General features: G+C 44.4%; 2 protein-coding genes across 10 annotated transcripts in view; both read right to left on the bottom strand.

Annotated features, from left to right (window-relative positions):
* Positions 1–86: 86 nt before the first annotated feature.
* On the bottom strand, positions 87–11018 carry SIRT5 (sirtuin 5). Of its 3 annotated transcripts, none has more exons than XM_075493787.1 (9): positions 10470–10610; positions 9925–10063; positions 7254–7387; positions 5467–5692; positions 3795–3882; positions 2792–2845; positions 1733–1856; positions 784–899; positions 88–398 (listed from the first exon to the last, which is right to left on the bottom strand). In XM_075493787.1, the coding sequence occupies exons 2-9, from the start codon at positions 10037–10039 to the stop codon at positions 323–325; spliced, it is 933 nt and encodes a 310-aa protein (XP_075349902.1). In that variant the 5' UTR covers positions 10040–10063; positions 10470–10610; the 3' UTR covers positions 88–322. The 3 variants fall into 3 exon arrangements, with proteins under 3 accessions (XP_075349904.1, XP_075349902.1, XP_075349905.1); XM_075493790.1 differs by lacking the exon at positions 10470–10610 and adding an exon at positions 10774–11018 and having other exon boundaries at positions 89–398; XM_075493789.1 differs by lacking the exons at positions 9925–10063; positions 10470–10610 and adding an exon at positions 10774–10869 and having other exon boundaries at positions 87–398.
* Positions 11019–12855: 1837 nt separating this feature from the next.
* Positions 12856–20659, bottom strand: part of KIF13A (kinesin family member 13A) — a 119854-nt gene continuing 112050 nt past the window's right edge. For 4 of the 7 annotated variants that reach the window (XM_075493766.1, XM_075493772.1, XM_075493770.1 and 1 more), the window contains 2 exons: positions 15673–16777; positions 12857–14780 (listed from right to left, as the gene is read on the bottom strand). In XM_075493766.1, coding sequence (XP_075349881.1) covers positions 14497–14780; positions 15673–16777 — 1389 coding nt within the window. In that variant the 3' untranslated portion in view covers positions 12857–14496. Of the gene's footprint in view, positions 14781–15672; positions 16778–20659 lie in introns of those variants that run through there. The other 3 variants (XM_075493767.1, XM_075493768.1, XM_075493771.1) reach the window with 3 other exon arrangements.

The following is a 20659-nucleotide window of genomic DNA, read 5'->3' as shown; positions in this document are numbered from 1 at the left end:
CTCGCGCCCCGCCCCCGCCGGGATGCCCCGCCCCGCTGCGCGAGCACGGCCGCCAGCCACGCCCCCTCGCGCCCAACGGCTTGTAGCCCCTCCCCGGCCGCGCGTGCGCAGACAAACGAGTCCCGGAGATCGGCGGCGGGTGCCGGCCCGGCCGTTTATTGCCGCGGGGAGCGGGGGAGGGGACGGCCCGGCCCGGCCCGGCCCGGCGAGACCCGCCGCCTCCTCTCGCCCACCCCCTGCCCAGCCCCCGCGCCCCCGCCGCGGCAGAGGCCGGGCTGCGGCTGCCGGGTGCGGTGCTTCCCCGCCGGCCGCTCCGCGGTGCTCAGGTGATGATCTCCGTCTGGTGGCGGGCCAGCGCCGGCGGCAGAGTGGTCCCGCAGGGGCCCGGGAAGTGAAACCTGGAAGGAAGCAGCCGGCTGCAGGGGCGGGCAACGACCAGCGCACGCTGCTGCTTGCTGGCAGCGCCCGAGCGCGTCTGGGAGGCGGGTGGCGAGGGCGTCCCGCCTCTGAGGGAGGGGGGTTCAGGCCCGCCAGGACCGAGGGACAGACTTCAGCTTCACGCTTCGAAACACGCAGTCGTGTCTTCAGCGTAAGTTAATTCCACCAAGAAAGGACAATCATCATCCTTTCTTACTTGGAAGGAAACGGTATTTCTTAGAGCGTTGGGGAAAAAAATAGATCATGTGTGTTTAAAAACTTCCTAAGCGTTTTAGCAGTTCAGCGCAAAAAACAGTGAAGATGGAGGGGACTAAAGGTTGCTCGTGTAAACCTGAACAGCTTTACCTGAATCTGTTTGTAGCAGGAGTAGCTTCCATGTTAAATTCTGCAACTGGCACTCCTCTGGCGGATACCTGCGGGGCAAACATAGCGGCAGGATACACCACGGAGGAGGTCCCGACCTGCAGGGACAGGGCGAAAAATCACGAGTGTAGCAGGCCAGTAATTACACAGACAAAACCAAACCAACCCACAAGGTAAGGACCCTTCTCGGAACGCTGCATCTGCAAAACGACTAAAGCGTGGAAGATCCCTACAGAAATGAAACCAAATCGGTATCTACATTTAGCGTCCGTGTGTAGTTATTTAACACAGCGTAAGAATCAGGAATTGTTTCTCTGATGCAACCCAAAGAAGCCTGTTTGGGGACTGTAACTGTACACGAACAAAAAAAGATCCCAGAAACAAAATCGCAGACGTTGCTTTCAGTAAAAAAACCACAAGACGTCCCTTCTGTTACTTGAGATTATTTTCTGAAGGGTACACAATATTCTGAGCAAATGTTTTGGTCAGCAATATGCAACCTACATGGCATGTAAACAACCTCACAGAAAAAAAGCAGCACATGATAACAGCTAGCTACATTCTTAGAACATTTTGTAACTTTTTTTTTAAACTGAGCGTGCAAATAATCCTGCTTTTCACTGTTTGAGAAATTCAAATGTTAGCTAACCTCTAACACTCGAACCTCTAACCCCTGCGTACACTCGATGCAGACTGCAGATGCCAGCTGAGCAAGATGCACACATGACAAACCCATTAATTTCCAAGTAGGATACATAAATTTTCAAACTTCATGGTATTTTAATGTTTTACACTTGACACTAGATAGTCCCTCAGGTGCTTTTAGCTCCCTCAGGGAAGTACAGATGCATCTCCCTTACCCAGGAGGTGCAACCTCTTTAGCGTGGCTTCCCTGCCAATTAAGGGGCTAGATAACAAAAGCGTCACTCACTACCAAGCAGAGGTCGCATATCTCAAGCTCCTTCTCAACCTCTGTGAGAATGTCAGGATCCAGGGTTTCACCAAACCACACAACGTGGGGACGCAGGAGCCCATTGCAGCCGTCCTCCTCGCACCTGTTTAAAAATCACAGAGGGACAGCGTTATGCTGCTGATACAGGCGTTTCAACCGCAAAACAGTTTTCATTCTCATTTGGGCATGTCTTATCTGCCCTCACTCTCTCTCCCTTCTCTTTCACAGCCATCCCCACACCCTCCCTCTACCACGTGCTGGACAGAAGGCAGCTGATGCCGTGCTACACACGTGTTGGAAGTACACACATGCTGCCTGGTCACACAGAACGGGTTGCTGAACAGTTGTTCAACTCGTAATCGTGTCTTCCCCTTACTCAGCTCCTGAAATGCATGAAACTTAAAACGTTATTATGTGCTACAGACGTTGGCCTCCATCAGCTTTAACAAACTGGCTAACAGGTTTTTAAGGAGAAAGTGAACTGAAAGACAGAAGCATCGCGTTAGCCTCTTTTCCTTAGGAACCAGATGAAAAATACGGTGGCTTCTTGCATCTGCAATGAGCTCAGGCAAAGCTTCAGCCATCATAAAAAAGCACTGTGGGGTATTTAATAGTCCCCCCCCGCAAGGGACTACACAGTGGCTGTACCCCAGCACCATCTTCCAGACTAACTAGGCAGCACCTGCAAAGTAACAAAACGTTTACTGTGTAGCACTTAGTTTCTTACTGCAATTCTCCTACTACTCCATTTCCTACAAAACCCATGAATTTAGGCATTTTTCAGCTTGATGCTCAAGTACACAAGCATGTGATCCTTTCAGCATAATGGTAAACTTCTAGTACACACTCCGGTTGTCTGCTGTCCCCCGTAACGCCAGGTTTAGATTTAGACTCAGTTCTATGGGGAGAAGTCCCACATCTTTTTCTCCTGTAGACTGTTTCCATGTCCTTCCAAAACTATGTGAACAGTAATGTGAGCCTTTGAGATGCACAAGGCATGAAGAGGCAACAGCAAAAACCAAAGCAGTCCATACGTACTGAGGAAGGTCTTCGACTGGAATCGCGGCGTCTTCTGTTTCAGGATCTGGAGCCCTGAAGTTACAAAACTGAAATACATATTCAGCCGTACAAAGTACACTTTATATATTAATAAAAGCTTAGTATTCTCTAAAGCACACTCTCCAATCAAAGAATCTTTGCAAATTCAGCCAACTCCAACATCTACTACAATCCTAAAATACCACATGCAGGGCAGGCAGGCATTTGTCCAGAATTATCCCAGAGCTAAGCAGCTGTAAGAAGTGGGTCAAAGTCTGTCAAACGCACAACAAATACTCATGTAGCTATCTAAAGATCTGACGAAATGCAAAGGTAATGCTAAAAATCTATGAGCATATGCCTATCCCGTCCCCCCCGCCCCTCTTTTTTTTAATGGTGGAAGAGAGGATGGCTAGAAAAAGGAGACGGAAGGATCCTGCAACTTTTTACGTTGCAGAAATCCTGGGAACCGATGCTTCCCTCTGACTGTTTCACGCATCTGTATTTTGAGACCTGTAATCATGAGAATCTTATTGATGAGTTGAAGGACAAAAGCTACTAGACGCTCAAGAGATGCAGAAGAGGACAATCCACCTATCAGGTGATGACAGTCCAATTTAAGGAATAAGCATCTGATTTGATAAAAAACCTGGAAGCTGCAAAGGATGGGAGTACACACACACACTCTCAAAGAGTACAATTAATTGGTGTCCAGTATGACAGTTTCAGACCATTTGAAATGGTTCTAATTAAAACATATATAATGTTGTGCTAACTTAGAGGTTAACAGTTATTCATTCACAGGACTTACGGTATCTCTCACTGAAGTTACCAAACAGTATACTCACATTTCGAAACAGTTGTGTAAAATTTCAGTGTTAATACTACTAAAGGAAAATGGGGCGGTTGGCTGAAACTCCTGTATGCTCCTAAAATGGCTCCTTTTCTATAGAACAGCAGACAAAGTAGAAAATACAGGGAGTTTACAAGGCAGATGTATTACCCTTTCCCGGCCAATGCGGGGCATATTGGACTCTTGTAATTCGCAGCCACGTTTCCACAGTTGGTACATCGAGTTTTAAATAAACTACCTGCAACGCACAAAGAGAAAACATCAGGGATCAAGCGATTGCTCTGAGGCACGGCTGCACAAACAAATGGTTGTGTGTATCCCGGACGGCCTTTATTTGACTTTGAAGACTGTACCTTGTGGGTAACTTACTACATGAACGTAACAGCCAAGCGTTGAAAACTGGCAGCATTATGAACGAGACGCTATTTACACAGTGCGTACACACGCGTACACACGCTTTGTTCAGCAGCCCAAGGTGACCAGCGTCACAGTTAAGCACAGATTGGGCCCAGGAAAGACAGACACAGCCCCTTCAGCTGAAAGGCCGCAGTGAACAACAGCAACAGTCCCTCTAAGCTGTGTTTTGTCACCTTGTTCTACCCTTACCGCACGAGTAATACACAGCCTCGTAACAGTATTTCAGAGGAAAATCATTATTTAAAATATCACTGAGGGAGATGATTTCTGCTTATTGCTTTTCCCCTTAAATCAGAAACCTTTTCTTAAAAAAAAAAATACACGCTGGTTAACACCGCTTTGTTTTATGCAAAACTCCCCAACCCCAAGGCTTCTGTAGCATTAGTAACGTGCTGTAGAGATGCATAATATTACCAAGAGTCTAAAATTGTTTCTATTTTGTAAAGACTATGACTAAAATTAAACTATACCCAAGGCTTTATCCTTGGATAAAGCAAAACAATTTGTGCAGGTTTCCTGTGTCCAGATCACAAAGCAGCAGTGGGAAATCCCACTTAAAGCTTTCATGATACTTAGAGTTAAGAAGCATCATAGCGCTGGAGGACCAGGACGGGACTTTGTCCTGGGAGACTTTCACTGTGCGGCACGGCCTGTGGCGTGAAGGCACCCCGTAGGATGGAGAAGGGCCTCCTCGCCCTCCGTTTTCTCCACCCCTGTAATGTATTTCATCAGATCCAAAAGCCCCGCTGACCCCTGTGCGCTGCACCTGCGTTGTGCTCCTCTGGACTTTGCTGGAGAGAGGGCAAGAGCGAGGAATGCCACCAACTAGAGGGAAGAGAGAGGGAGTGCCACTGGGCATAGAAGAGAAAAGTAAGGGAATCTCATCTGTTTCCAGCCCCTTCTTCCTCCTGTAGCCAAGGACCGCACAGGTGGGTCTTTGAAGGACAGGACAGGACAGAGGGAAAGCGGCAGGTAGCAGAGCGGAAAGCACCAGGGCTGGCGAGACCAGTCTTGCCAATACGCTTTTTATTAGCAGCAATACCGGTGTAGCACTACCACAGAGCAGAAGCCCTCAGTGGATTACTTCCCCCTTTTCTACGCCAAATCAGCCAAGTGTCGCTATTCACATGTATTCAAGTGGATGTGAGGCAAAACTGAGCAAGTGGGAAGGGAGAACCAGTTCCTGTGTACTGTCGGAATCCATTAAAAAAGAAAGATGAGAGAAAAAAGAAGGCTATGAAGTACCCGAAACAAATTCCAAAAGAGAAGAGGGTGACGTTGTGAGTACTTCACGCAAGTTACTATCATTTTAAAAGCAAATTTCTTTTCTCCCAGTACTTATCCTGTGCTCTCTTCTCCCCCGCAAGTTTGCTAGCCTGTAGCAGGCCGGTAAGCTGATTCTTACCATGAATTTCTAAGAGGTGCTTTGTGCCTGCCTTTCTGTGTAGTTCATCAATATTCTGAGTAATGACCACAACGCTCCTTCCTTGCTTGCTCAGTCGCCTTTCGCACTCTGCAATGGCAATATGCGCAGGATTTGGATGTTTACTCAACATCACTTCCCGGCGGTAATGGTAAAATTCCCACACACGAGAAGGGTTTCGTGCAAAAGCCTCTGGTGTAGCCAGCTCCTGGAAAAGACAACAATTCATTCTACCAATGAAAGGGCAAGAAAATCCCCTCCCCAGGTGAAGCCTGCTAGCATACTGCCATTTACACTGCTACCAGCATAGCAAGATAATCAAAAGCAGATTATTTATAACCAGATGCAGTTGACAAGAATATAGTTCAATAGCCCTTACGAGGATGACAAGTCAAAGTATCTCATTAAAAGAGGAAATAATTGTTATCAATAGTGTGGTACATGCTTTTACATAGTACACTTGGACCTTATTCTGTGCTGCCCTACCAAATTATTAGGAGTTTAGTACAGCACAAAGGAAGATAAGATATTTCAATGCACACGATTTTCAGCATTCAAAACCCTCTTTTCCACAGCAGCCATAAACTCAGCATCGTGTAGATATATCTCCTTTGCTAGCAATTTCTTTTCTGCCTTAAAAATTTAAGTGTAACGCAAGCCAGATTACAGCCATTGTCAAAACCAAAGTCTAATGTCTTGCCTTTTATGTGCCGGTAAAATCTAAGCTATACTTTTCTCACTAACTTTAATTTTGCCTTATCTTTTTTTTAAAACAAGGAGTGGCTCTGTCTAATGCTTCAATGCACAATTCTACTGATATAAAAACGCTGAATGCAAGCTTTCTGATGCAGAAGGACCAGGCATTTATACACACGCATGCTTTATCTGAATTGATAGTCACTGAAAGAAAAAAATGCATCTTTAGATTCAAACCATCTTGAAAAACTCATCTCTCTGACCTCTTTTTAACTTCATCAAATCTTTCATGAACGCTGTTGTTAAGAACCATAAAGACAGCAAACGTGCTTGCAGTGTTTGGGGTAGCAGTTACTGACATTATAATGGTTACTTGAAACATCTGCAGCACCACGCAGGATCAGACTCACGAGGCACCTACTCAACTCGCACATTTTGGTGCTCGCCGCTGCACCACTCCACTCCCGTGTCTGCTTCCACCTCCTGTCCCACCCCAGTGGCTCCCAACACTGGCAAGATCACACCAGCAAGAGAAAGCGAGCTTGTGGGAGACTTAAAGGCTGTGAGGAACCCTGCTCCCAAACAACAAAAAAAATCCTAAAACATTTTTGAAGAGTATTATGAGAAACCAAGATTAAAAGAAAACAACCAGTCGATATAATTGGTTCTGTCCTTCGTTATTTTGGTAAAAGGCTCTTAAGAGTTTAAAACAGGAAAGGCCCCACAAGGTAGGAAAACAGTGAGGGTGTAAAAAGATGAGCAAACAGCTAAGCTGGAAGGCAGCAAAAAAAACCAAGGACGGCAGAAAGACCCAGAGCTGTCTGCAAAAACATCATTTTTCCCAAACAACCAATAAACCAAACAACAGAAAAGAACTTGCAGCTGCACAAAGCAGCCCTCCCAGGGCACGGGGAAGAGCTGCAGACACGGCTGTAGGGAGAGCTCTGTCCCCACCGTACCGCCATGGGAGCGCTTCCACCCTCTAAGGTACCCAGCTTCTTCGGACTCTTCACGCTCACCTACCTGATGGATCGAGCAGCACAGCTAGGCAGGCACGTGCCACCAGTACCTACCTGGGCTTGCCACTTTCTCCAGAAACCTCCAGCCCCTCTGAAGGTAGGAACTCCACTCTCCGCACTAACGCCGGCTCCTGTGATAATGGCTATGTGCTTCGCTTTGGCAAACACTTCTCGAAAATCAGCCATACCTATGCGTGGGGAGGAAAAACAAACAGCTGTTCAAACTTATACTTTTACATAAGAAGCCACACATACAGTGCTGGCATGCTTATGCATCCAGAAATCGCTTCCACATACACCTCCCGTGACTTCAATTTCAGAATACTGATTTGTTTCTGAGTTCCTGTATATTGGAATTTGAAGGGCAATTCCTGGAGATCCTCAAAAATGCATATGAGCAGCCCAGTAGGGCAACACGAATATAAACTATATTCATAAACTATGAATATACTCAATACTTGAAAGACAGAGACTTAAACTACAACCACACACTATATGCTACCATGATAACAACTGCTGCCACCACCACCCAGGAACAGTTTGCTTCCTAATTGTAAGGTAAGATCCTGAGATGAAAAAAATTTATGTTTAGTTACAAAGCATCACCTTCAAAATTAAGGTAATTTGGGAAAAAGCATTTCCTTCTGAGGCATCTTGCCCATTTTCTAGGTTTGCAATTGTATTTTCTATTTTTGAACGTATATTCCCTCCACTTTTCCCTGCATGGTAAAGTAACTTGGGAAAAAGATGGGAAATTTCCTTTGTGTTTTTCTAAAAACAAGATTAAAAAGGAACAGGTTAGCTAAAGAGAGGCAAAAAAAAAAAAATCTCTTCCAGTTTACCTCAGATATTAATTTTAAAGCAACATGTTTTAGAATCACAGAACGACTGAGGGGGGAAGGGACCTCTGGAGATCGTCTAGTCCAACCCCCCCGCTCAAGCAGGGTCAGCCAGAGCAGACTGTCCAGGACCGTGCCCAGTCAGGTGGATTTTGAGTATCTCCAAGGATGGAGACTCCATAACCTCCCTGCACAACCCATTCCAGTGTTTGACCACTCCCACAGTAAAAAAGTGTTTTCTTGTGTTCAGATGGAATCTCGTATGTTTTAATTTGTGTCCGTTTCCTCATGTCCCTGTCACTGGGCACTAGTGAGAAGAGTCTGCCTTGTCTTCATTCCATCCCATCAGGTACTTTTATGCATTGATAAGACGTCCCTGAGCCTTGTCTCCTCCAGGCTGAACGGTCCCAGCTCTTTCAGCCCCTCCTCATACGTCAGATGCTACAAGCCATTAATCATCTTTGTGGCCCTTTGCTGGACTCTCTCCAGTATGTCCATGTCTCACTTGTACTGGGGAGCCCAGCACTGGACGCAGCACTCCAGGTGTCTCACCAGTGCTGAGCAGAGGGGAAGGATCACCTCCCTCCATCTGCTGGAGATGCTCTGCCGCGTGCAGCCCCAGACACCCATTAGCCTTTGTTGCCACAAGGGCTCATCGCTGGCTCATGGTCAACTTGCTGTCCACCAGGACCCTCAGGGCCTCTTCTGCAAAGCTGCTTTCCAGCTGGTCAGCCACAGCCTGTCCTGATGCATGGGGCTATTCATCCCCAGGGGCAGGACTTGGTATTTCCATTTGCTGAACTTCATGAGGTTCCTGTCAGCCCATTTCTCCAGCCTGTCGAGGTCCCTCTGGATGGCAGCACGACCCTCCGACGTATCAGCCACTCCTCCCAGTTTTGTGTCATCTAGAAACTTGCCAAGGGTATGCTCTGCCCCATCATCCAGATCATTAATGAAGGTGTTAAACAACATTGGCTCCAGTATTGACTCCTACAGTACACCACTAGTGACTGGCCTCCACCTGGACTTTGAGCTGCTGATTACAACCCTAGTCTCCATAATTCACTATGTGTTGGGTTTGGTTTTTTTTTTTTTTTTTAAACCAAAGGCAAGGAAGTTTTTATAAGGAGAGATAGTCACTGGAGAAATCCGAAGACCCACAGCATGAGCACTGCAGAACTGGACAGAGAACACTATGATTCTGATGCCCCATCTGCTGTTGTAAACCAAACCTCACAAAGCCCTTGAACGTGTCAAGGTCAGGCCAAAAGTCCTCCTAGTCCAGTCTCCAGTCTCTGACAGCAGCCAAACACTGATGCTCAAGATGGCGGAAAAAGCAAGTGCACCTTGGCTAGCCAACTGTTAGGGATTTTGCTATTATACCTGTGAAGTTCTGTGCGCGGTTTTCAAATTAAAACACATCCTGAAATTACAAAACCAAAAAAAACCCCAAACAAACAAAAAGAGGATATTTACTACTACTAGACAGAACAAGGCTCTTGGAGTTACACAATATCATGGTCCTGAGTTGTTACAAATGCTTGAGGCTCTCCATAATTCTTGTACAAAGAAATGAGGAGTGAGCTTTATTACCCATTAGGATTATGAAAAGGAAATGCAATTAATTAGCATACATTTATGTGCATAAATTATAAATACTAAAACCAAATCACCAGGCAGCCACACTAACTGCAACTACTTGAGGGTTTTTGGAACTATCCACAGAAGATAAATTTTAGCAGCTAAAAAAAAAAAGGGCAACTTCACGCTCTTCTAAACATTTTGAATTAAACTATAGATTCTGCCTATTACACGAACCTTCCAGAACTTTGAATCTAGCTTAAACACCTGTCCGGGGTACTAAAAGAAACAAATACTTGTCTTACTTGAACTAGGACGAGCCATTTCCAGGCAAAACTTCTGTTTCTTTGAAGAAGAAGCCTTAAGTCCACAATATGCTTGGGAAACCAACCTTCTAGCGGTAAATTGAAAGAGACTCATCAGCACCACTCGGAAGTACGTTACCTGAGAAGAAATAAATGAAACACAAGCGGCCCATTTAGGGAGAGTATTTGTGCAAGCTCCCTGTAAGGAATTCTCCATAAAGAACCAGGTACAGATGTTACTCATGGTTTTCTCCCACGCATCACTCAGCCAAATAGTTTTATGTTTTGGAGGTATTCACCACCACCGTGGTATTTCTGCTGTACAAGACGATAAAACGTTCTACGTGATCTAACAGGGCTGCTGCGTCTCCCTTTGGATGATGAAGGCGATCGTAGCGCCTTCAGTTCTGCCCCTGCGCTGCAAAACCCAGACATCTCAAATCTGAGACACCCCCCGCCCCCCAAAAAACCCGGGATGACCGCTTTTGTCTGGTTTTGCTTCCAGTTAAGAATCGAAGAGAGGGGTTTAAATTTTGCCGACTCACACGAAAGCAACTCTCAGGATACGACTGTCAAATTTTAAGAAGGGAAAAACAACCCGGCGGCCGCTTCGCTGGGCAGAGTTCGCACCGGGACGAAGCTGCCCCACCAAGCCCGGCGGGCAGCGAGCCTACGTGCAGCTGCCCGCCTGGGGAAGGGCGAAGATGGAACCGGGCGGACGGAGCCGCGCCGAGGGGGAGGCGTCCGCCGCCGCCTCCCCCTCGGCGCGGCTCCGTCCTCCCGCGCGGTTCCCAGGCCCCCAGGGAAGCCCCGGGACCGCGGGTTCGAGCCCCGCCGGGGGGTACTTACCTCAGCGGCGGGGACCGGCGACGGCCGCGGGCTGCGCGGCGCTGAGGCCGAGGCGTGCGGCGCCGCACGTTCCGCCCCGGGTTTGCGGCGGGGCCGGGCTTCGTTCCGCTCCGCCCTCGCCTTTCGCTCGCAGGGCTCCCGGTAGGCAGGGGGTGGGTGAGGAGAGGCTGCGGCTGGCAGTAAGGCAGGAGGGGGATGGCTGGAGCCCGAGGTCAGCTCCCTCTCAACGTTGCACTTTCCCTCCTTCGACGACTCATGCAATGCCGGAAGGAAGACGGATTAAATAAAATTTACACCCAAGCAGGTCTGAAAAGCTGGACGCTTTTCCGGTGTCATCACGTTTACCCTCAGACATTCGCAGTTTGCACGTTCACGATGCTATGCTAACATGACTTCGACATTCACAGCATTAAAAAATCCCCAACACGGTGACAGCTTAGTTTCCACAGTTTCTATGAGCAGAGCTGTTTTTAGCTTGTTTTTCTGCAGAAACAAGACAGCAACTGCTTTCATCCAGCCTCTCCCTCTCCCCACTTCCCCAACAACTTTAAATCTCTTTAGTCTTTTTGAGTCAAGCTGAGATTTCACTCTTTTTTTTTCCCTTTGAATTCTGTAAATTACCAGCTAAACAGATGAAGAGGTCCCTAAAACGTGTCCCCAAACATGGGAAAGGCTGAAAGGCAAGTCCCACCATACTGCAGAAGTCCTCTTTTAAGTCCAGCTCCTGCTAACCAGCCCACAGCAGCCAGGGAGCAGCTTCTGCCGTGGACCTGGCCCCTAGGTGCAGGAGGGAAGCAAGGGGGACAGGCAACACCAAGGCAAAGGGGAGAATACCCTGAGGTTGCTCCCAGGGGCTTGCAGGCCACGTTTCATTCATTACACTGCTTCGTGGCACTTTTTGTTACTTACGTCATAACAGCATGTAATATTCTGCCCCCAGTTGCAAACATGAAGGAAGCCTTTTGTGGGGGAACATTTGAGACAGTGAGCAGTACTTATTAAACACTGTGCCTTTGCTTGCTGGACTGCAGCAGCTGTTCCCTGAGCACTCTGGCTGAATCTCCATAAAGGCCTGTACACTTGAAAAAAACAACACATAATAAATTCAGAAACCAAGATAAAGGCCAGTGTGATCTCATTCAATACTGTAGCTATCCTGATGGTCAAAATCAGATAATTATTCTACTGATTACAAAGTTCAAGATACAAACTACTAGCCTAACATTACCACAACAGAAAAACTGCTTCTGTGTTTATGTACCAGAGTTTGAGGGGCACACCAACTAAAATGCTTGCATTTCCACCCTACCTCCTTGCAGTCATTAGATATGCTCCTCCTAACTTTAAATAAACCCGGGCCAGGCATGTTAACACGCGAGGTCTGCAAAAGTACAGGTCTTTCAGTAATAACATGAGTCATGACAGCACAGGTTATGCTAAAAATAAGCACAAATTGAGGTTGGCTTGTTTAGGTTTCTCTGGCATGTATAGATTGCAAAGAACCACCCCAAGAAGCAAAATTATTCCGGTGTTTCTTAAGCAATCACGCATTCTGTATTCTCAAAGGTCTGAAACCATGAAGAGGCTAGTTCGACTGATGCTAACCTGGTGTAAATACTGGATCTTTGCCATAAGAAAATGGTCATATTAGCTTTCAAAATTGTTTGTAGTGGCCTTGGACAAATATATTTATGCAAATATGTGCACATATGAGAGTGTATTTTCTTAAAAGCATTATAAAAAGATTAAAGTGACATATAAAATTAACTTGAAGACCATGGTGCTAGGTGTAGGTACCTGGCAGTGTTCTAGGATCATTTGTGCCTGATAAAATACTTCTGCATAAGGCATTTTTTCTATTACGGTAATTTCCTCCAGCAGCAGTATCATTAACGCAGCGAGAGCAACTCTAGGTGGACACCAGAAGTATGAAATGTTCCGCAAAGATATTCCTTCCACCAAAATCAAGTAACACGTAAGAATCCTGTCTCAAAGGAGCCAAAGCTATGTCAAGGGTGAGTACACTGAACTTCATCCCCCCGCTTTCACTGCCGCCCCCCCCCCCCCCCCAGCACATTACCCTACCAGCTGCCAACTGTGTTGTACTCAGCTGAGGCATTTACATATTTAGCCATGAGTCTGTCTTGTCCGTCTTCCAGGAACTTGTCCTGTCTCCCCTTGACCCACATAATGCCATTCTCTGGCAGGAGTTCCCCAGCTCCGCTCCCCCTCCTGTGAAGGAAGGGGAAAGCAGCCGGTGAGGAACGTGTATCTACAGGGGCTGCTACTCTCCTCTTAACGCTGCATGAACCAGTCAGTGTTAAAACAGGTTAATGCTATGCAGTCTTCCACTCCAATCATATTGTCCTTTGGCATTTTTACAAAGTACTTTGCATCTGAGCACTGTCAGCTAGAAACAGCTTACTATTTGACCATGAAACCTAATTGTACCAAATACAAACAAAACATTTTTTTTTTTTTTTTTTTAAAATCCCAAGTAAACAGTCTGTATTCTAACACACAATAGGTCTGTACCAATTAAATACAGTATGGCCGTATATAAATTACAGTTCTTTACAGTAAATAGTAAAATACGAGAGTCCGCTTACTGTACACAACAATCAAAGAAAGAACAGCAGCTTTTCAGTAAGGTCCCAGGTATCTCAATCATTCACTTGCGAAGAAACAAAGAAGAACAGATACAGCAGGCCATTCACTTCACTCATTTTTTTACCATGTTACTTTACAAATATCCAGAACGCTTGTACAGGCATCTACAGTATCTACATGTGGAACAACCTTCTTAGGAATTCATGAGCACCAGACATAAATCCCTCCATCATTCCCATTATTAAAATAAACTTTACAGATTAAAATTACTTTAGCAGGTTCTATTTCATCTTGATAATAACCAGCAAGTAACAAGTGCAAAGTCTGCAGTCATGATCCGTTTACTGCTTCTTTGTTTCCCCATTTCCCCCCCGCACCCAAAAACCAAAACCCTCCCCAAAAACCCCAAAATGTTGTCTTCTCACACCCCTGCAGTAATACTGTTCCTGCAGTCAAACTGCCCGGCTGTCTTATGTTAACACATGAAATGCCAGACGGATAGCTTCAGGCATTGTTAGTCGTTTCAATCCAATGCCAAGTCAGCACAGTGGCAGGCCTCTAGGAAGACAAAAAATACGAAGCAGCTGGATATTTCAGTGTGCTTAAACACGGAACATAAGGCTGCACGGTGCCCAGTGACTAAAAGAAACATGGCACCAAGTTATCAGTTAAAACATTTACAATAGAAAGATATAAACAGCAAATGTGTCAGTCTAAAACAAGTTCTTTGGTAATTAAGAACAGCAAACCGTAGCTTTTTTTTCCAAATACGGATTTACATCCTGTTTTTTCCACAATAAAATACTTTTTGTTGTTTAAAATATATCTCCCAAGTTGTTGCGTAACAAATAGTCCAGTACCTCAGTTATCTACAGATCAGCTTTAACTGTATTTTAGTGTGCAGCCATATCTGCTCACTGGCAGACAAACTATAGATACACATTCATATATATATATAAAATATATATATTATTTATAAAAAATTAGAGAATTAAGTCAAGGACTCTAGAGAATACACATTCCATATAGACAGATTAAAATGTACAATAGCTTCAAAAATCCATAAAGTTTTCTACACAGTGATGCGTGTAGTAAGTGCAAAAATACTGCAGTTTAGTTAATCCAAGATTTCCTGTTTTCCTGCTTCCTAGAAAAAGCAGAAGCCGCCTCATCTCCTGAATGGCAGAGGACTTCTCCTGTTTTAGGAGTGGATGATGAGCCTTGAAGCACAGAACTTTTCCGTTTCTCTGAAGTGGAAGACGCCTGAGACCTTGAAGTGCTACTCCATTTCCTTGCGGAAGCTGGTGCTTTGCTGAGGCGCCCAGGACGAACAAAGACACCGTGTCGTGGTTTGCAGTGGAAGTACTCTCTGCCTTTTACAGTTCCATCGTGTTTCCCTTCAATGAAAATAAATGCACAGAATTAATTGTTGGTACTTTCATTAGCACATAACAATTACAGCATCGAACTGTAAGTATCTTTGGCTATCTGTCAAATAGTCAAGATTGTTAATGCTGAGTGATGAAGCCAGATGCGTACCATACACTAGGGAGAACAAAACCTGGAAAGAAGGCCTTGAATTGTGACCAAAAAGATTATTTCCTAAAATATTACTTTGTTAACTAACAGTTTAAAAAGCCAAACGTTTGTTCATTTTACAAAATAAACTATCCTCAAAACCGATTGCTTACAAAGCTTAAAACTTAGCTGCCAGAGAAACTTCTAGTATCAGTGTTAATATCTATTAAACTACTAAAAACATAATCTTTTTAAAAGATCTGAAGCATTTCTGTAAGAGTCTCTCAACACTTGCAGAGCACTGACTTTTTCTGACCCCACCGAACTGAAGTTAAAGAAAACCTGTGCTCTGTAATTGAGCTTTCTCCAGGGGAGGGGTGGGTAGGGGAATCTCTGAAAGCTACAGCCAGCAAACCTATTTGACAAGTGATGTCCATTGTTAGTACTGCCCACAAACATGCATGCTGATTTAAAAAAAATCTGCCATTTTTAGGCTTTGCTTGTTTTTCTAAAATAGATGGGTACCAACGGGAACTACCACAACATACAAAAGCATTATTCTGCATAAAGCAAGAAGAACAGGGCTTTAAGACAGTTAAAAATTAATCAAAGCATCCCTATAAATAGAAAGCCTAGAACTGGGTGTATCAAATACCAAGCTTACATGAAATTGGAGGTACCTCCCAGGAGTGAACAGCATATGATTGTAGCGCAACTTTAAAAATAGATGACGCTAGCTGCATAGATTACCCAGAACATATTTAGCCTTACCCAGCTGAACATTTAGTTCAACTCCAACCCAGATTCCAGCTGAAAAATCCACCGTTCCAACGTATCTCACCGTGCCCATCTTATTACTTCCAACACAGACTTGTTCACCCACGGCCACCCAGCCAGGCAAGACGTGGGCTTGATCTGCAGAAGCACCTTCTTCACAGTCGGAACCATCTAAGTGGTCCTTCCCAATAAAATCATCTACGGAAGTATCAGGATAAGTCTCATGCTCTGAAGTCTCTTTTACCAGTACAGAACAGAAAGGGCTTTCCACAGCATGTGCAAGCTGGTTGCCTGCTGCTGCTGCAGAGCTCAGCTGGCCCACGCACATGCTCTGCTCCTCGTCAGTGCTTTGGGGTAACTCTGAGGCGCTCACTCCATTAGAGGACACAAGGGAACACGACTGCGGAGCTGTCGAATGGTCAAAGTCCTTTCCATCTTCGACACCCATGAACTCTGTAAAGGAGTGATCTTCCAGAATGTCCGTCGTGTGCTCAACTGTTGCTTCACGTGCCGAAAATTCAATTGTCTGACAGGTATTTTTGCCATCCGAGGACCTTAAAGCTGAAAATGATCCAGCTCTGGGTAACTGCTGAGAGTCTCTGTCAGTGGCATCAAGGGACAGTGGTACTTGTTCCGTTAAGGCACTGTTTTCTTTCAGTGGTAACACAGGTAACTTTTCGCTCGCTAACTCCTTTTCTGACTCTCGACATTCCTTGTTCAAAGAAGATCTTAAATCATGTGCAAGAGATGATCCTGAGGGATCATTAGAGTCCAGCTCCTTCGTGTGACTGGCTAGCTGGTCTGTGCTATCACTACAGGGAACAAGCATGTCAGACAAGGTAGCGTTAGAGGCACTGTGGGAAAAGTAGCCACTAGTAATACTGCTAGTGGTGGGGCTGCGGGATACCTCTTTCTCAAGAACACGTGAACTCATGAAGTCTGATTTAGAAGAAAACCATTCCCTGTTCTCCAGGCTAGCATTGTAAACACTGAAGTCAGCAAACTCCTCCGGTACATAAGGCCGGAAATTCTGAAAACTTTGTGGACTTATCAGCTTCTTATTAATGGCCTCCAACTCACTGTCTTCCTCCTCAGAGTCCTGCAAAAGAAGAGAGAGTTGCATGGGATTAGGAACCTGTGACAGTAAAGTTTTCAAAATAAACCAGCCTTCCTTGATTTTTTTCCTTTCTGAACACGGAGAAATATATATGTTTAATATTCTTTAACTGAAGAATGGAAGACACCTCTGAAAACAGCTGCTGGGAACATATCCTGACTACACTGAGCTATTCAATTTTTAGAAAATAAAGATAAATTCTAAATAGTTCAGAAAATACAAAACAATGAAGCTTGGCATAAGGAAAGCTCACAACATGAGAAAGTTATATGTTTACATATTTTCATCAGTTTTTTAAAGCCATGTATTATAAACTTTTTTTCCCATGATTTAGACTAATTAAACCTATTGAAGGTATTCTATAGAGCTAATTGACCACCTAACAAGATAAACATAAATATGAATGGAAGAGGCCTTACAGGGTCTCCATTGCAACACTGATTATTAAAAACGATCCTGCACAATGGGATTTTTTATTAATCTGATCCCAGTGAGGCTAAATAATTTTGCTTACCCCTAGCTATCACACCTGAACACGTTCATGATGTTTGAAAATAAAGGCAAAAGGATCAATTATTACAGTGAATCTTCAAGGAAGCATTTGTATGCATACATGTACATGTTTGGAGGGAAATTAAGTCATAGAGTCATAGAATATCTCAAGTTGGAAGGGACCCATAAGGATCATCGAGTCCAAGTCCCTGCTCCTCACAGGACTACCTAAACCTAAACCATATGACTAAGAGCATTGTTCAGACGCTCTTTGAACTCTGACAGGCTTGGTGCCGTGACCACTTCCAGGGGAGCCTGTCCCAGTGACTGACCGCCCTCTCGGTATAGAGCCTTTTCCTAATGTCCAATCTGAACTTCCCCTGACGCAGCTTCATTCCATGTCCTGTGTCCTATCGCTGGTCACCAGGGAGAGCAGATCAGCGCCTCCCCTTTCGCTGCCCCACCTGGCAGAATTTGGAGGTACCTCCCTGAATTTCCCTTTGATAATGAGTGGTGATACACTGTGACCAGCCCACAAACGTGTCTTTCACAGAGTCCATCTGAAACTGAGGACTTCAGTCTGTCAAGATATATCTGATAAAAACCTCAGCAACATGGTTGGGCTGCTCCCCCAATATAAAATACTGCAGGCAGGACTCCACATGGATGCTTTTTGAAGTACTTCATTTTTCATATAAATATATGTATTTATTTATACATATATATGCATATATAAACATACGTAGATATACACACATATATCTATGTGCACACACACACATATTTTAAAAATTGTTAGTTTACAGCAAATTCCTACTAGAAAGAATAGTATTTTCAGAAAAATGAAAACTGCGGAAGTACATAAAGTTTAGAGGAACTCAAGCACCTATTTTTCTGAATTCCTTGATCTGCAGCATGGATTTCAACTACTGATCAAGGCAGATACTGTGTGATACCTAAATTAGTTTGATGCTTTCAGACACTTGCCATGAATCACCGATGGAAAAGGAAAAGCACAATACTTAACCAGATGACCAATGCATTGAGAACCAATACATCAAATTTAAGATAAACATCCTCTAGAAAATGTTTCCTATACTTCATAATAGCCAAGACTGCTCAAATAACTTTGTACGACAAAGCTTCAAATACATATACAGCAAACAGGTTTGTTCAGTTTGCACATGTCAGAATAATCACAGAATTGTTTAGGTCGGAAGACACCTTTTGAGGTCATTTAGTCCAACCCCCCTGGTCCACGAGGACCCCAAGGTACTTCTAGGCAAAGTTGCTCTCCAGCCGGTCAGCCCCCAACACGTACTGGTGCCTGCCGTTATTCCTCCCCAGATGCAAGACTTTGCATTTCCCCTTATTGAACTTCATGAGATTCCTCTCTGCCCAGCTCTCTAACTTGATGAGGTCCCTCTGAATAGTAGTACAACCCTCTGGTGTATCAGCCGCTTCTCCCAGTCTTGTATCGTCTGCAGACTTGCTGAGGGTGCACTCTGTCCAATCATCCAGGTCATTAATAAAGATGCTGAGCAGTACTGGCTCCAGTATTGAGCCCTGAAGTACACTGCTTGTCACCGGCGTCCAACAGGACTTTGCACCTCTGATCACAACCCTCTAGGCCAAGTCGTTCAGCCAGGTTTTAACCCACTTCACTGTCTCCCTATCTAACCTGTACTTTGTCAGCCCATCTATGATGATGTTATAGGAGATAGCGTCAAAGGCTTTACTAAGGTCAAGGTAAACAACATCCTCTGCGCTCTCCTCATCCACCAAGCTAGTCATCTTATTGTAGAAGGCAACTGAGGTTGGTCAAGCATGATTTCCCCTTTGTACTCCCAATCACCGTCTTGTCCTTCATGGGTTTGGAAATGCTTTCTAGGAGGATTTTCTCCATCACCTTCCCAGAGACAGAAGTGAGGCTGACCAGTCTGTAGTTAGCTGAATCTTTCTTCTTCGTCCTTCTTGAAGACAGGAGTGATATTTGCTCTCTTCCAGTCTTCAGGTACCTCTCCCAATTGCTATGACATTGAAAGATAATTGAGAGTGGCCTTACAATAACATCAGCCAGCTCCCTCAGCACTCACGGGTATGTTTACTTAAACAAACACGCAGTTTGTTTAAGTGCTCCCTAACCTGCTGGTCCTCTACCAAGGGTAAGTCGTCTTTGTACCACACTTTCCCTTGGGTCTCAGGGGCTTGGGATTCCTGAAGGCTAGTTTTACAGATAACGACTAAAGTAAAGAAGGCATTGAGCACATTGGCCTTCTCCAAGTCATTTGTGATCAGTCCCCCTGCCCCATTCAGCACTGCAATTAATCAAAACATCTTCGTAGGTATATATTAGGAAATACATGCTTATGTGTCAAGATCTCTCCCCTAACCTGGAGGTGTTTTTCTTCCCCAGTTTTCATTTGATTTTTTAAAAAAAGAACTGTAAAGATGTTCTAAATGACTTCACTTTTCTGTTATCCTGCATTTTTTGAAGTGATTGCTACTCACTATGGCCCTTATCTATAACAAGGTCTAATTTTCATTCCTACAATGTTCAAGGTCATAGCAGATATAATTCAGTCATATTACCCATGCAGAACGGCCTCTTAAACTGAATCAAGATTTCCAATAATACGAAGTTTTTGTTGGCAGAGCAATCAGTATCTGAAGAATATGCCTCTGCTTATCTAAGTATATCTGACAAATCCAACCAGATTTCAGATTATTAATATTTGCTTAAGTAAAGGCTTGCCATCCTTTGCTTACTAGTTTTTACAGCTCTGCTTCAGAGTTATTTCTCATACAGAATTTGGATGAAGGCTTTATTTTGCAATTATTTATTTCTCTGCAGAGGAGTGATACTGTTATCAAATGTCACATAAGACTATTGAAAATTATTTCTATTATTGAAAATCTTGTTCTTTACATCTGAAATCTACAGGTAGTCCCTTTAAAAGTAAAGGACAAAATTAATATTCACTTTATTGAGACTATGAATGCCCTTCCAAGCACTAGAGCATTATGCAAAGCATCTTTTTTGCATATTGGAGTATACCTGTTGCTTGTCTCTGAGGGACCTTTTCTCAATTATTCTGCTTACTCCTTCCCTTTCACCCTTATTACTTATGCAAAAGTAAGTTTTGCTCCATGCAGAACCTTGTAGTTTGTTGTTTTTAAAATATTACAAACTCTAGTGTTTATCAAATACAGTGGGTTTAAGATATTACATGAACTCCAAACTGATAAGCATTTAATGAAGGAAGTATTTCTAGTCGATACTAGCTAAACATCCACTTGAAATCAAAAGGCATTTTTATAGCAGAGTTCTTTGTTTCTCCTTCAAATGCTGCAATATTCCTCATTTGACTG

This window comes from Mycteria americana, chromosome 2 (assembly GCF_035582795.1).
Source record: "Mycteria americana isolate JAX WOST 10 ecotype Jacksonville Zoo and Gardens chromosome 2, USCA_MyAme_1.0, whole genome shotgun sequence".
Lineage (NCBI taxonomy): Eukaryota > Metazoa > Chordata > Aves > Ciconiiformes > Ciconiidae > Mycteria > Mycteria americana.
This window is presented reverse-complemented; position numbering and strand designations above follow the sequence as displayed.

Coding starts and splice junctions, on each gene's coding strand:
- SIRT5 (XM_075493790.1), bottom strand. CDS start 10,039: ATGAGTCTCTTTCAATTTACCGCTAGAAGGTTGGTTTCCCAAGCATAT. Junction 7,388..9,924: donor AATGGCTCGTCCTAGTTCAA/GTAAGACAAGTA, acceptor CCCCACGCATAG/GTATGGCTGATTTTCGAGAA. Junction 1,857..2,791: donor CCAGTCGAAGACCTTCCTCA/GTACGTATGGAC, acceptor ATTTTTAAACAG/GTGCGAGGAGGACGGCTGCA.